The sequence below is a fragment of the Ursus arctos genome, unplaced genomic scaffold, assembly GCF_023065955.2.
Source record: "Ursus arctos isolate Adak ecotype North America unplaced genomic scaffold, UrsArc2.0 scaffold_16, whole genome shotgun sequence".
Taxonomy (NCBI): Eukaryota; Metazoa; Chordata; class Mammalia; order Carnivora; family Ursidae; genus Ursus; species Ursus arctos.
In genome coordinates, this window is record NW_026622830.1 from 48,052,908 (window position 1) to 48,067,555 (window position 14,648).

General features: G+C 41.8%; 1 protein-coding gene across 6 annotated transcripts in view; it reads left to right on the forward strand.

Annotated features, from left to right (window-relative positions):
* Positions 1-14,648, forward strand: part of LOC125281413 (focal adhesion kinase 1-like) — a 96,016-nt gene that overhangs the window by 48,382 nt on the left and 32,986 nt on the right. For 5 of the 6 annotated variants that reach the window (XM_057312729.1, XM_057312727.1, XM_057312725.1 and 2 more), the window contains one exon: positions 11,245-11,471. In XM_057312729.1, the coding sequence (XP_057168712.1) occupies positions 11,277-11,471 (195 nt within the window). In that variant the 5' untranslated portion in view covers positions 11,245-11,276. Of the gene's footprint in view, positions 1-5,807; positions 6,121-11,244; positions 11,472-14,648 lie in introns of those variants that run through there. The other variant, XM_057312728.1, reaches the window with a different exon arrangement.

Below are 14,648 nucleotides of genomic sequence, written 5' to 3' on the forward strand. Positions count from 1 at the left end.
TTGGGTGGCTCAGATGGTTGCATGTCCAGCCCTTGGTTTCCGCTAAGTTCATGGTCTCATGGGTCATGGGATTGAGCCCGGCAATGAGTCCTGCATCGCTCCTCATGTTGGGCTCTGCGCTCAGCAGGGAGTCTGTGTGAGATCCTCTCTCTCCCTCTGCCCTCTCCCCACCCTGCTCACATGTTTCCCTCCCTCCCCTTCCCTCCCTCTCTCAAATAAATGAATACATCTTTAAAAAAATTTAGGAAATCCAGCACAGGGTATGCCTTAATTATTTTTAATATTCTAAATTGACAAAGCAGTTGTATAGTTTTGGTTTTTGTCAAGTACAAAAAATGAGAAGGGCTTAGCAATGTTAGAAATGTCCAATGTAGAAAGTTACTATAATATTCAGAAAGGAAAAGATCAGTTTTCCATCTGGATCCCAAGATAGAATCTCTTTCATATTTGTTTTAGGTGTTTAGCTAATTGGATCCATGGAAAAGGTTATTTCTGATTGTTTCTAAGTTTTCCTCCTTTTATAGATGACAGTGTTGGCCAGTGGCCACCTCTCTGTTTCTGAGTTTAAATATATACAAGTGGGGCACCTGGGTGGCTCAGTTGGTCTGCCTTCGGCTCAGGTCATGGTCTCCGGGTTTTGGGATAGAGCCTCACATCAGGGTCTGCTTCTGTCTATCCCCTGTGCCCCTACCCCCTCCTCCTCCCCCTGCTGTGCTCTCTCTTTCTTTGTCAAATCAATAAAATCTTTATTTTTTTTAATGATTTTTTATTATATTATGTTAGTCACCATACAGTACATCCCCGGTTTCCGATGTAAGGCTCGATGATTCATTAGTTGCATATAACACCCAGTGCACCATGCAATACGTGCCCTCCTTACTACCCATCACCGGTCTATCCCATTCCCCCACCCCCCTCCCCTCTGAGGCCCTCAGTTTGTTTCTCATAGTCCATAGTCTCTCATGTTTCATTCCCCCTTCTGATTACCCCCCTTTCTTTATCCCTATCTTCCCCTACTGATCATCCTAGTTCTTATGTTCCATAGATGAGAGAAATCATATGATAGTTGTCTTTCGCTGCTTGACTTATTTCAGTTAGCATTATCTCCTCCAGTGCCGTCCATGTTGCAGCAAATGTTGAGAATTCGTTCTTTCTGATAGCTGAGTAATATTCCATTGTATATATGGACCACAACTTCTTAATCCAGTCATCTGTTGCAGGGCATCTCGGCTCCTTCCACGATTTAGCTATTGTGGACATTGCTGCTATGAACATTGGGGTGCATATGGCCCTTCTCTTCACTACGTCTGTATCTTTGGGGTAAACACCCAGTAGTGCAATGGCTGGATCATAGGGTAGCTCAATTTTTAACTTTCTAAGGGACCTCCACACTGTTTTCCAGAGTGGCTGTACCAACTTGCATTCCCACCAACAATGTAGGAGGGATCCCCTTTCTCCACATCCTCTCCAGCAATTGTTGTCTCTTGCCTTGTCTATTTTTGTCATTCTAACTGGCGTAAGGTGGTATCTCAGTGTGGTTTTGATTTGAATTTCCCTGATGGCTAATGATTTTGAACATTTTTTCATGTGTCTGTTAGCCATTTGTATGTCTTCATTGGAAAAGTGTCTATTCATATCTTCTGCCCATTTTTTGATTTGTTTATTTGTTTCTCGTGTATTGAGTTTGAGAAGTTCTTTGTAGATCTTGGATACCAGTCCTTTATCTGTAGTGTCATTTGTAAATATATTCTCCCATTCTGTGCAGCTCGAAATCCAGCATTGTGATGCCCCCAGCTTTGTTTTTCCTTTTCAACAGTTCCTTGGAGATTCGGGGCCTTTTCTGGTTCCATACAAATTTAAGGACTATTTGTTCCAGTTCTTCGAAAAATGTCCTTGGTATTTTGATCGGGATAGCATTGAAAGTGTAGCTTGCTCTGGGTAGCATGGACATTTTAACTATGTTAATTCTTCCGATCCATGAGCATGGAATATTTTTCCACCTTTTTATGTCTTCTTCAATGTCTTTCAAGAGTGATTTATAGTTTCTAGAATATAGATCCTTTACGTCTCTGGTTAAGTGAATTCCAAGGTAACGTATGGTTTTTGGTGGTATTGTAAATGGGATGGATTCCCTAATTTCTCTTTCTTCGGTCTTGTTATTCGTGTATAGAAATGCAACTGATTTCTGAGCATTGATTTTGTATCCCGCCACGTTACTGAGTTGCTCTATAACTTCTAATAGTTTGGGAGTGGCTTCTTGTGGATTTTCCATATAGAGTATCATGTCATCTGCGAAGAGAGACATTTTGACTTCTTCTTTGCCGATTTGGATACCTTTGATCCCTTTTTGTTGTCTGATTGCTGTTGCAAGGACTTCTAGTACTATGCTGAATAATAATGGCGAGAGTGGGCATCCTTGTCGTGTTCCTGATCTTAAGGGAAAGGCTTCCAGCTTTTCCCCATTGAGAATAATATTTGCAGTAGGCTTTTCATAGATGGCTTTTATGAGATTGAGAAATGTACCCTCTATTCCTACACTCTGAAGGGTTTTAATCAGGAAAGGATGCTGTATTTTGTCAGATGCTCTTTCGGCATCAATTGAGAGGATCATATGGTTCCTGAGTCTTTTCTTGTTGATACGATGTATCACGCTGATTGATTTGCGAATATTGAACCACGCTTGCATCCCAGGTATGAATCCCACTTGATCATGATGGAGAATCCTTTTAATGTACTGTTGGATTCTATTAGCAAGTATCTTGTTGAGGATTTTGGCGTCCATATTCATTAGGGAAATCGGTCTGTCATTCTCCGTTTTGAGGGGGTCTTTGCCTGGTTTGGGGATCAAGGTAATATTGGCCTCATAGAATGAGTTTGGTAGCTTTCCTTCTGTTTCTATTTTTTGAAATAGCTTTAGGAGAATAGGTATTATTTCTTCTTTGAATGGTTGGTAGAATTCCCCAGGAAGACCGTCCGGGCCTGGAGTTTTGTTATTTGGAAGGTTGTTTATCACTGACTCAATTTCTTCATAATTAATTGGCCTGTTTAAGAAATCAATTTCTTCCTGTTTCAATCTTGGTAGTTTATAGGTTTCCAGGAAGGATTCCATATCTTCCAGATTACTTAGTTTATTGGCATATAGCTGTTGATAAAAATTTCTAATAATCCTTCCGATTTCAATGGTGTTGGTCGTGACCTCTCCTTTTTCATTCATAATTTTAATAATTTGGGTCCTTTCTCTTTTCTTTTGGATAAGTCTTGCCAGTGGTCTGTCAATTTTATTGATTCTCTCAAAGAACCAGCTTCTAGTCCTGTTGATCTGCTCTACTGTACTTCTGGTTTCTGACTGATTGATTTCTGCTCTAATTTTGGTCAACTGCTTCCTCGTGAGTGGATTAGGCCTGTCCCTCTGTTGCTGTTCCAGCTTCTTGAGGTGAGAATATAAAAACTGCATTTTAGATTTTTCTATTCTTTTGAGTGAGGCTTGGATGGCTATGTATTTCCCCCTTAGGACTGCCTTTGCAGTATCCCATAGGTTTTGGACCGTTGTGTTTTCATTCTCGTTGGTCTCCATAAATTATTTAAGTTGATTTTTGATTTCCTGGTTTATCGAGTCATTCCTGTGCAGGACGGTTCTTAGTCTCCAAGTGTTTGAGTTTCTTCCAAATTTTTCCTTGTGGTTGAGTTCTAATTTCAGAGCGTTGTGGCCTGAGAATATGGAGGGGATAATTTCAATCTTTTGGTATCAGTTGAGACCTGTTTTGTGACCCAGAACATGGTCTATTCTTGAGAATGTTCCATGGGCATTAGAATAGAATGAGTATTCTTTGGTTCTGGGGTGTAGTGTTCTATATATATCTATGAGGTCCAACTCGTCGAGTATGGCATTCAAAGCCTTTGATTCTTTGCTTAGTTTTTGCCAGGGTGATCTATTTCTGATAGTGGAGTGTTGAGGTCCCCTACTATTAATGTATTTTTATCTATATGTCTCTTTATTCTGGTTAAGAGTTGGCTTGTGTATCTTGCTGCTCCCCTGTTGGGGGCATATATATTTATAATTGTCATATCCATTTGTTGAATACATCCTTTAAGAATAGTATAGTGCCCTTGTGCATCTCTAACTATAGTCTCTAGTTTAAAATCCAATCTATCTGATATGAGAATTGCTACCCCAGCTTTCTTTTGAGGTCCATTTGCGTGAACTCCATCCCCTTACTCTCAGTCTGAATGCATCTTTGGGTGCGAAATGAGTCTCTTGTAGACAGCAAATGGATGGGTCATTTCTTTTTATCCAGTCTGCAACCCTGTGGCGTCTTATGGGAGCGTTTAAACCATTTACACTGGCACTAAGACTGAGAGATAGAATTTTAATGATGCCATGTTGCCTGTAAAGTCTTTGTTTGTATTGGCTGTGACTTTCTGTTCTGTATCACTCTTGGGGCCTTTTTACCTTTATAGAACCCCCCTTCATATCTCCTGTAGGGCTGGTTTCGTGGTTACGAAATTGGTTAATGACTGGCGATTCTGAAATGTCTTTATTTCTCCATCAATTCTGAATGACAGCCTTGCTGGATAAAGGATCCTTGGCTGCATGTTTTTCTCTGAAAGAGCTTTAAATATGCTCCCCCAACCCTTTCTCTCATTCCAGGTCTGTGTAGACAGGTCTGACGTAATTCTGATGCCTTTGCCTTGGTACGTGAGAAATTTCTTTGCCCTGGCCGCTTTCAATACTGTATCCTTTGATCTAATATTTGTGAATTGCACTATGACGTGACGTGGCATAGGTTTGTCGTGGTTGAGCTTGAGAGGGGTCCTCTCTGCCTCTTGGACACGAATGTTTGTTTCCCTTGCTAGATTAGGGGAGTTTTCAGCTACAATTTGTTCAAATATCTCTTCTAGACCTCTGTTTTTCTCCACCCCCTCGGGGATGCCGATGATTCTGACATTGGATCTTTTCATTGAGTCAGTAATCTCCCATAACCTACATTCGTAAATAAATAAAATCTTTAAAACATAAATACATAAACAAACACAAGTAGGTTATGATGACTTAACTGCTATGTCTTAACTACACTTGTCACATTAACTTTAGATTTAAAACATGTTCATCTTAACAACACTTTGTTAATGTGGGTTTTGCAAATAACATATGTTTAAATTGGCTGAATTAAGTAAGACTGTATGTAACTCAGCACAGTTGTATTCTTTATATTTTGCCATTCCTCATTTCCTTAGGAATTTTTTTAAGTCTCCAAAAATTATTCACCAATTACTTTCAAGGTCTCGGTGTTAGCAGTCTTAGAAATTAATTTATAGTTGATATTAAAGACTAATGTTGAATATTTTCATCAGATATATAGCATTAAAATTTTTATAGTGATATCTCAAGTAAAGTAAATGATTTACATAGTTGCCATATTATCCGAAATCCAAAAAACAGTCTGTGTAATGAAGATATTCGTTGAATTGTTATGCCGGCAGTCCATGCTTTGCATGGTTCCAGTATGTACGAATATCAATTTCTGTGGCTTAAATAATACCCGTCCTCAACAGAATGGTTCCGTTTTAGTTAACACAGGTTATCACCTGTGGGCAATTGCATCAAGTACAGACTCGGTCTGCAGATCACTACAGAAACAACAGATGTGAAGTGTGACCAGCGGCCGGTCACGGTAGCTCTTTCCCAGTCTGTTGCTGACTGGCCACCCTGCGTCTGTAACTCAGTTTATACACAGACAGCAAATGTGTAGTCGTGGTGCCTTCTTGTTTGCCAGGGATAAACCCTGTGACATTTTACAAAAATGGATCATCATAGGAGGGAATTGGACAACAAAGATGAGTTACAGCGTTGAAGCAGGAAATGGTAACACTGGAAGTGAAATTGACCGGGCCGAGGTCCTGTGAAGCTGGTGACCGTGGAGCGGGAGCAGCCGAGCCCTCGGCTTGCATGAAGCCGCCCTAGGAACCAGCGGACTTAGTTGCGTTACTCTGGCCAGTGGACCCAGCAGTTATTTCAGCTCTTAAAGCCGGTGTGTGGAGTTTGGACAGGCTCTGCGTGCTACAGCTGGAGGTGATGCGGACGCAGAAATCCCAGCAGTGCGGCGGGAAGTAACGGAGAGTGTAAGTGTGTGGTGTGCGGTGCGGCAGAAGCTTCCTGCGCCGTGCGGGTCACCGTGCAGCGTTCTGACTGAGACGGTCACAGAAGCAGATAGCTGACTGTAGGAATGTTGACTTTGCTGTGGAGCCAGACTTTCTAGTTGTGTGGTCAGAGGAGCTTTGCAAATAAAGGTGAACTTATTGACAAGTTGAGGAAGAGAGTTGTGACAAAAAAGAGGATGTTCCGGAGGAGGAGACGTGGCAAGAAAGTTCGTAGCAGAGGCGGTTTCGGAGGTGGCTTACGACACTGAATGTACGAGGCTACAGTGATGGAGGCTGACCCAAAACTTAGAAAGGAGTATGACAGTTTGCGAAGGCATTGGAAAGATACTTACTCCGTGTCTTTAGTCATAGAGCGAGGGGAAGAAGAAGGCAAGTGCTGTTCAAACCACTTTTGTCAAGTCATCGTAGGCCCCACACTCCTGTGCAAAGCGAGAACCACCCGTGCTTCCTTTAGTTGGGATCCATGCGATATTAGTTATCTTTGCTGATAACAAGTCATCCCAACACTTAGTGGCTTAAAATGACAAGAATTATTTTGTTCCAATCTGTTGTCTGGACAGGGCTCCACAGGGACAGCTGTTTCCATGTGGCGGGAGCTCAGGAGGCACAGCGGGCAGCCAGAGGGCCCACTCGGAGGCTGGCTCTGCCACGGGCCTCGGAATTCGATGCTGCCTGTCAGCGGGCAGCTCAGCTCAGGCTTTGGTTCTTGGAGCTCAGTTCTCGGGCTTCTTGCGCTTCTGGGTAGCATGTGGTTGGGTTTCATGAGCGAGCAGCCCAAGAGAACCAAGGGAACCTAGTTTGCCTCTTAATACCTGGCGCGGGATGTTTCTTAGGTGCGTCAGGAGCCCCCCCAGATGTGAGGGGAAGGAACGTGGCCTCCACCTGTGGAAGAGAGAGGCAGAGTCACACTGGAGCAGGAGGCACTTTCACAGCGACTTTTGGAAAATACAGGCCGTCACGTATTGATATAACATTAAATATTTAAGTAATGTTAGCTCTTTGTTAAGTAAAATCAATATAGGAAATTTAGTGTATTCAGATTAGACTCTTGATGAGAAGAGAAACCCGAATCTTGTGTGAAAGAACAACATTTGGGAGAGGAAGGTTTGTACAGCAGTCTAGTTTGTTTAAGGATTTCCTGTAACTAGGGTCATCACCAACTTCTTAAAAACTCTCCAAACTTGTTTATGTCTGAAGTTTTTAAAATTGATCTGTATCAGTTTGCATTCTTTGCTCCTTCTCTCATGTTCTGGCAGACATCTCAAGTTTTATTAAAGGGCTGGCATATTTCAAGGATAATCAGTTTGCTGTCTTGGTGGGATCTTGGTGTGTGTTAGTGAATATCATCTAGGGAACTCTGGAAGTATTTTGCTTCCTCTCTTGCATCTGTGCTATTTTATGGAGTATTTATATCAGACTGTGGGGTGAGGCCCAGCTTGAACTCCAAGGTTCGTCAGCACCTTGTTTCCTCACACCCTGACTTGGGACTGCCCTACTTCTTTCAAGAGCAGAAAAAGTGTCTATCTCCTGTGTTAAAGGGAGAGCGGAGGCTCTGATAGTCAGCAGCGAGATTAGCATTCCGTTTTAGGAAGCCCTGCCCTGCACCCCCCTCCCCCACCCTCCCCGCAGTGCTGCCTGGGGCAGTGTGCTGAGTGTCAGAGCTCTGATGCCTGAGCAGGTCTCAACTATGGAATGAGAAGTCCCAAGCGAGGCTTTTTGCTACACTTACCCATTATCAGCATCCCCCAGCAGAGTGGTACATCTGTTATAACTGGTGAACCTACATGGACACATCAGTTATCGCCGAAGTCCACGGTTTACTGTCGGGGTCACTCTTGTGGTGTACGTTCTGCGGGTTTGCACAGATATATAATGACATGTATCCTCATTATACTGTCCTACATAATCTTTTTGCTGCCTGAAAAGTCCTTTTTGCTCCACTTTTTCATCCTTGCCCCCCCCCCCAAACTCTGCATCCACTGAAATTTTTACTGTCTCTGTGGGTTTGCCATTCCTAGAATGTCATATATTTGGAATCATATAGTGTGATCGGCTTCTCTCACTTAGTAATATGCATTGAAGTTTCCTCCAAGTCTTTTCATGGTTTGGTAGCTCATTGCTTTTTAGCACTAAATATTCCATTGCCTGGATAGACCACAGTGTTTTTTATCCTTTCACCTGCTGTAGGGTGTCTTGGTGGCTCCCGTGCTCTGACAGTGTGACGAAGACTGCCGCAAACAGAGACCTCTGTCTGAGTGTTTAACCACCCTTGCCTTCCTCTGACGAATCCCTCTTGGTCATGATACATTATGAAATATTGCGTGATGACATTTGCTGATCTTTTTTTTTTTTTTTAAGATTATTGCACCTGTGTTTGTAAGAAAGATTGATTCGTACCCTTTCTCATATTGTCCTTGACTGGTTTTGAATCAGTGTTTTGCTGGTTTCATAAGATAAGTTGGGAAATGTTCCCTATTTGTTCAGTGGAAGAATTTCTGTAAGATTAATATTATTCTTCCTTAAATTATTGGAAGAATTCAGATATTCCTTTGTGGGAAGAATTTTAATTGCAGATTGACCATTTTTAACGGAATAGGTCTATTTAAATAGGCTTTATATTTATGGTTTTGGTTTCGTACAGCAGCAGTTTCTAATGGCTTGGGCTTAAGTTGTACTTTGTAAAGAATTGTGTATGCCCCATCTCAGGGTACCTGGGTGGCTCCGTCGGTTAGGTGTCCGCCTTCGGCTTTGGTCATGATCCCAGGGTCCTGAGATCAAGCCCCAAGCTAGGCTTCCTGCTCACTGGGGAGCCTCCTCCTCCTTCTCCCTCTCCCTCTGCCCCTCCGCCAGCTTTTGTGCTCTCTCTTTCTCTGTTAAATAAATAAATAAAATCTTTTAAAAAAGAATTGTGTATGCATCTCAACGTTTGTGTTCATTGACATAGTTCATGATATTCTTAATAATATCTGATATTCTATCATTACTTCCTATTATTAACATTCTGTTATCTGTTCTGCTTCATTCTTGCTGTCATTAGTTTTCGCCTTATCTTTTTTTTCCTTGATTAGTCTTGCTAGAGGTTTATCAGTTGCATTATTCTTGTTAAAAAAAAAAAAAAACCAAACCTTGATTTTGTTCAACTTCCAAATTGTACTGTGAAATATGGATATTTAGATCATTAATTTCCAATCTTCATTTCTAATACATGCATTTAAGAGTATTGATCTTAGGGACGCCAGGCTGACTCAGTAGGTGGAACGTGCAACACTTGATCTCAGGGTTGTAAGTTCAAGCCCCAGGCTGGGTGTAGAGATGACTTAGAAATGAAGTCTTTAAAAAAAATAATAAAAGCGTAGATTTTATTCTAATGACAGCTCTGTCTGCATGTAGTATTGATCTTTCTTTTAATTGTATTGTTGAATTGAGAATACTTTGAGTTTCTTTTTGGCTAATGGGTTACTTGAAATATGTTGCTTAATTTCCAAACGGTGATTTTTTTCCAGACAGTTGGTGATTTTTTAATTATTTTGTTGTTGTCCAGCTTTAATGCTAGAGACAGAATATACTTTTAGTAATTTTAGTCCTTTAATATTTATTGAATTTTGCTCTTTCACCTGCCACGTGGTCAGTTTTAGTGACTGCCTGCTGTGCGTAGTTAGTGGGTACTTCTCTTGCGGAGGTGAATTGCGCTTGTGCTTTCAACAGAAAGGTAGTGCTTTCTGTTGGTTAGATTGAGTTTGTCTGTCATGCTGTTCCCGTTTTGTCTGCTGGGCCCAGGTGGACTCCTAGTCTCTTCTGCCTGTCTTCAGCTTCACTGAGCTTCTAATGGCTCCCTTTGGGCTTGGTTTCAGGATTGGTAACTATCTTAAAGGGACAACTAGCGGAGTGTGTGGCTCAGTTCTCCACCCCGTCCTGCTCACCAGAGTCCTAGGGTCCCCATGCTCATAACTTGGTCTCTCACTGCCAAAAGCTCAGCTGGTTTCTCTCTCATTGGTGGCTTTTTCTTGGATCTTCAGGCTCTTGAAGGCCCAGAATTGGCACATGCCCTTTGGGAAGAGGCAGCTGTTGTTCAGTGTCTCTTCATGTCTCCACCTATGTCCCCTGCTGTCCTGGTTGCCTCACAACATCTTGGACTCCAAACGTTGGTCTGGTTTTTTTGTTTTTTTTTTTAAAGATATTATATATTTATTCGACAGAGATAGAGACAGCCAGCGAGAGAGGGAACACAAGCAGGGGGAGTGGGAGAGGAAGAAGCAGGCTCATAGCAGAAGAGCCTGATGTCAGGCTCGATCCCACAACGCCGGGATCACGCCCTGAGTCGAAGGCAGACGCTTAGCCGCTGTGCCACCCAGGCGCCCCGTTGGTCTGGTTTTTAACCTGACTTTTCTCAGTGGGAGTGTTCATGTTGGCCAAGCTATTGCCCCACATTCAAATGGAAGTCTTCCTATCACACCAACAGACCAGACAGTGGTTGGTTTGTGCTTTCTGGTTTCGTTTTATTTTCAGTTGTGACTTGTCTGACTCTCCTGCTGAGGGACTGGATAAGTGGGAGGACTTGGTTTTAACTCTGGGGTTTTTGTCACCAGTGCCTAGTATGTGTCATGACCACTCATTGCATTTTTATTGTATGAAGAAAGAACTTGCATCTCATGTATAGGTTTTCAGAAGTAGTCAGCAAAATTAACATATTTGGCTTTCCTGTGAGGTTTTCCCACAGATTTAAAGGCTATGATTTTAAAAGGGTGGACGGTGATTTGACATTGTTCATAGATAACATGGTGAATGTTTGACAGAGCTAAAATAGGACTCCTGGTCTTTTAATTTGTTAAGAAAATTTAACAAATATTTGTTATGCTATTGTGAATTCGGTAGTGCTCCGGGTGCAGGAGAGTACAGCGATTATCTTGGTCAGTCAGGTCTCTGCTCTCCCGATGCTCACCTTCTGCATATGACATGACCATAGGGGAAGAACACAGAGCAGTGTTGTTAATATAAGGATCAGTATATCATGTTTTAATAGATTTTAACCACATTTTAATAGATTTCAAATATGGTACACTGACAGCTTTTTTTCCCCCCTTCTAGAGTATGACAGATACATAGCATCTAGCAAAATAATGGCAGCTGCTTACCTTGACCCAAACTTGAATCACACACCAAATTCGAGTACCAAAACTCACCTGGGTACCGGAGTGGAATGTTCCCCTGGGGCAATGGAGCGAGTGTTGAAGGTCTTTCATTATTTTGAAAACAGCAGTGAGCCAGCTACTTGGGCCAGTATGATCAGGCATGGAGATGCTACCGATGTCAGGGTAAGTGCATTTTCCTGGGAGAGACCCTTCATGGACATTAAAGTTACATGGGCCTAGGTTAATGGCACACACCAAAAAAGATAAAAATTTTTATTCCCATATTACAGTGATGTTAACTTTTTCTTTATATTATTTATTCACTTAATATGTGACTGACAGAATTTTAATTGTAAAATATCTTAGGAAAATAATAACTGAATCATGTTATTCATATAATGTTATTGATGTTTTTCTCTTTTTTTTTTTTTAAACTTTTTAGGACATAAGAGAACAAAGCAATTAAAACAACCTCTAATACTTAGGAAATAAATTATTTTCTATAAAGTGAATTTTGAAGGTATCTGCATGACTCCAGATAGGATAGGTTCTTCAAAAACTGATTGGTTCCACACACAGGCATTTGTCAAGGTTCTGGGGATATAAAGGGTCCCTGCTTATACAGCTTACTGTCTACTGTGGTGGGGAGGAGACACCCATGGCCTTAGTTGCAGTGCAGAGTGTGCTTCCCAAGGCAATCCTGGTGGCGAGGTTGCCTGTGTGAGTAATGTTGAGTGTGGGTGGTAGCCTGTGGGCGGTCAGTGAGCATCGTGGCCAAGAGAGGTGAGAGGCGCTTCGTGGGCCAAGATTGCTGAGAGTGGGGGGTGAGAGGGTAGCGGTGTGGTTTCAGAAAACTGAGTTCAGGACGCCAGTTTTCAGCAGGTGTTTACTTTGGCCAGGTGTTACAGAGAAACTGCTCCTTCCTTCCCTCTGCCTACTCCGTGTTCATCTCTAAGGAGGACAGTGTCCAATGCCAGGATGAACAGATACATCTTTTTTCCCCCCTTTCTTTTTATAATAATGAAGCTAATTAATCTGCTGCTCTTAAACTTATATGCCTTAAGTACTTTTAAGCAAATTAAAGGGATTGACAGAATTTAGACTGAAGGGCACAGTATTACATTGAAGTTCTATGTAATTTCCATTACCTCTATAATATTGCAGTACTCACTGTTCAGGTGGATTAATTATTCAAAGGTGAATAATTCATTCAGGGTTTAAATATGTACTAACATCTACTTGTGGTATAATTGAAATATAGTAGTCTCTTGTTTTAAAAAGCTTCAACTTTTTATGAAGCTCGATGGCTTTTTCTAGCTTTCCCATAGTTTTATTTTATATTTAATTTTATAAACAGAGTCACTTGGTAGAAAGGCCAGCAGCCAGTGTTCTACCTTAATGTTAATTGGAAGATTCATATTGGAGAGAAACCTTGCAAATGTAGAGCTTATGGGAAGGCTCTTAGTATATGTTCTAGTCTTTGTGAATTTCAGTTACAGTGAATGAGGAAGTCTCTTAAAGCACTGCATCAGCCTTAATAAACTTCCGAGTATTTGTACAGGAGGGGAGCCCTTTCAGAGATGTGAATTTGACAAGACATTTAGCAAACATTCAAGATTGATTATAACTGAAAATGCACCGTGGAAAGGCTCCACGACAAAGGTGTTTTGGTATCAAATTTACTATACACAAGAGGATCCATATCAAGGAGAAAACCAATGATCCCTGGGCACATGTCAAGCCTTTAGCCAATGTTACAAACTTACCAGATGAAAACATTTATATTGTGAAGAAGAACTTAAACCAGATTCACATTCCTAAGTTATGAGAACATATTCGTCGGACTTTTATGAAGATCAATATGAGCAAATCCATGTGCCTGAGAACCAGGTGGTTTTACTTCATAGTAATTGATAAATGTTTGAAATTAAATAGCTCCCATCAGTTGATGATTTTCACCTTGAGGCAAAGAACTCTGAGTTGGCATTGGTTCACCACAGCTTTTCCTGTGATGGAAGGTGGGCGTTATTCATCACTCACATTCATTTAATGCTATAACATTTGAAAATGAAGTAGTTTAATTCTAAAGTAATGGATTTGCACAACTGAACAGAATAGTACTGAAGCACATGTCCATGCAGTCTTTCTCCCCAAGAAGCACCACACAAGGAATACTACAGATAAAGGAACCGGCATATATCGTTAGGGGTACAGTGGAAGGAACATGGCAGCGTTTGAGGCCCAGTGACCTCCGGCAGAAATGGGGTGGGGGGCTGAGTTCAGAGTGGAAGCATAGGCACTTGGTAGAAAGCAACAGACCATTTAATAATGGTAGCAAAGAGGAAGCCAGGCTGCCCAGTTTCTGAAAAGAGATAGCTTACTGTTATCCAAAGTAACCGAATATTAGAAAACAACCCAAAGGAGCTGAATAATTCGATTCAGACCCCACCCTGCTGCACTGCCTGCTCCGGTCGCCGTGTGCAGCAGGTGGACACTCGGGCGTAGCCAGTCTCAGCCGATGTCTTGTAAGTGTAAAAATACAAGGTTTTGAAGACTTAGTGTGAAAAAAGAAGGTAAAATATCTCATTAATAACCTGTTTTGATTGCCTGTTGAAAAGATCATGTTCTTGACATATAGTAGGTTAAATGAAATATGTTATTAAAATGGAATTCACCCATTTCTATTTATTTATTTATTTTTAGAAATTTTAAAGGAACATGTACAGCTTGCATTTTCATTTCTGCTAGACAGTTGTGCTCAGTAGAAAGTAATTTGCTTGACTCAAGAAGCAGCACCTTTGGAGGCCTTGAGAAAATATCTGGATTCTTGTTGTAATTCATTATAGAGGTTTTATTTCTCATGCTGCAGTTAGTAATTTTACTCCTTTTACAGATATGTGCTACTTTATTTTAATAAATGGTTGTTGAAAGGATTCCTAGGACTCCACCATTTATAGGCAAAGCGTACAAAGCAGTGTCTCAGGTGCAGGCCTCATGGCCTCGGACACTCGGAGGCCATCCCTGGCCCACGTGGCCACCTGTGTAGGAGGAGGCCCAGCACCTTCTTCGGGGGGGGGGGTTCTGTGAGATGGGCACGTAAGCACGTTCTGTCTACGTCATCTGCCTCAACCTGGCTGGTGTGGCTGCCCAGATGGGACCAAAATCAGGTGCGAGTCATAACACCGGTCATGATTCCTGCCAAGTGCTGGCAGACTGGCGCATCCTGCCCCTAAATAAGCAGCAGCCCACGGAGGCAGACATCACCTACCTCAGCCATAGCGTTGGCCCCGGGTCAGTAGCAAGGCCCAGGCAGCTCCAGAGCTCAGATTGGGGTTAACTCATGCCGGACTATATTGAATA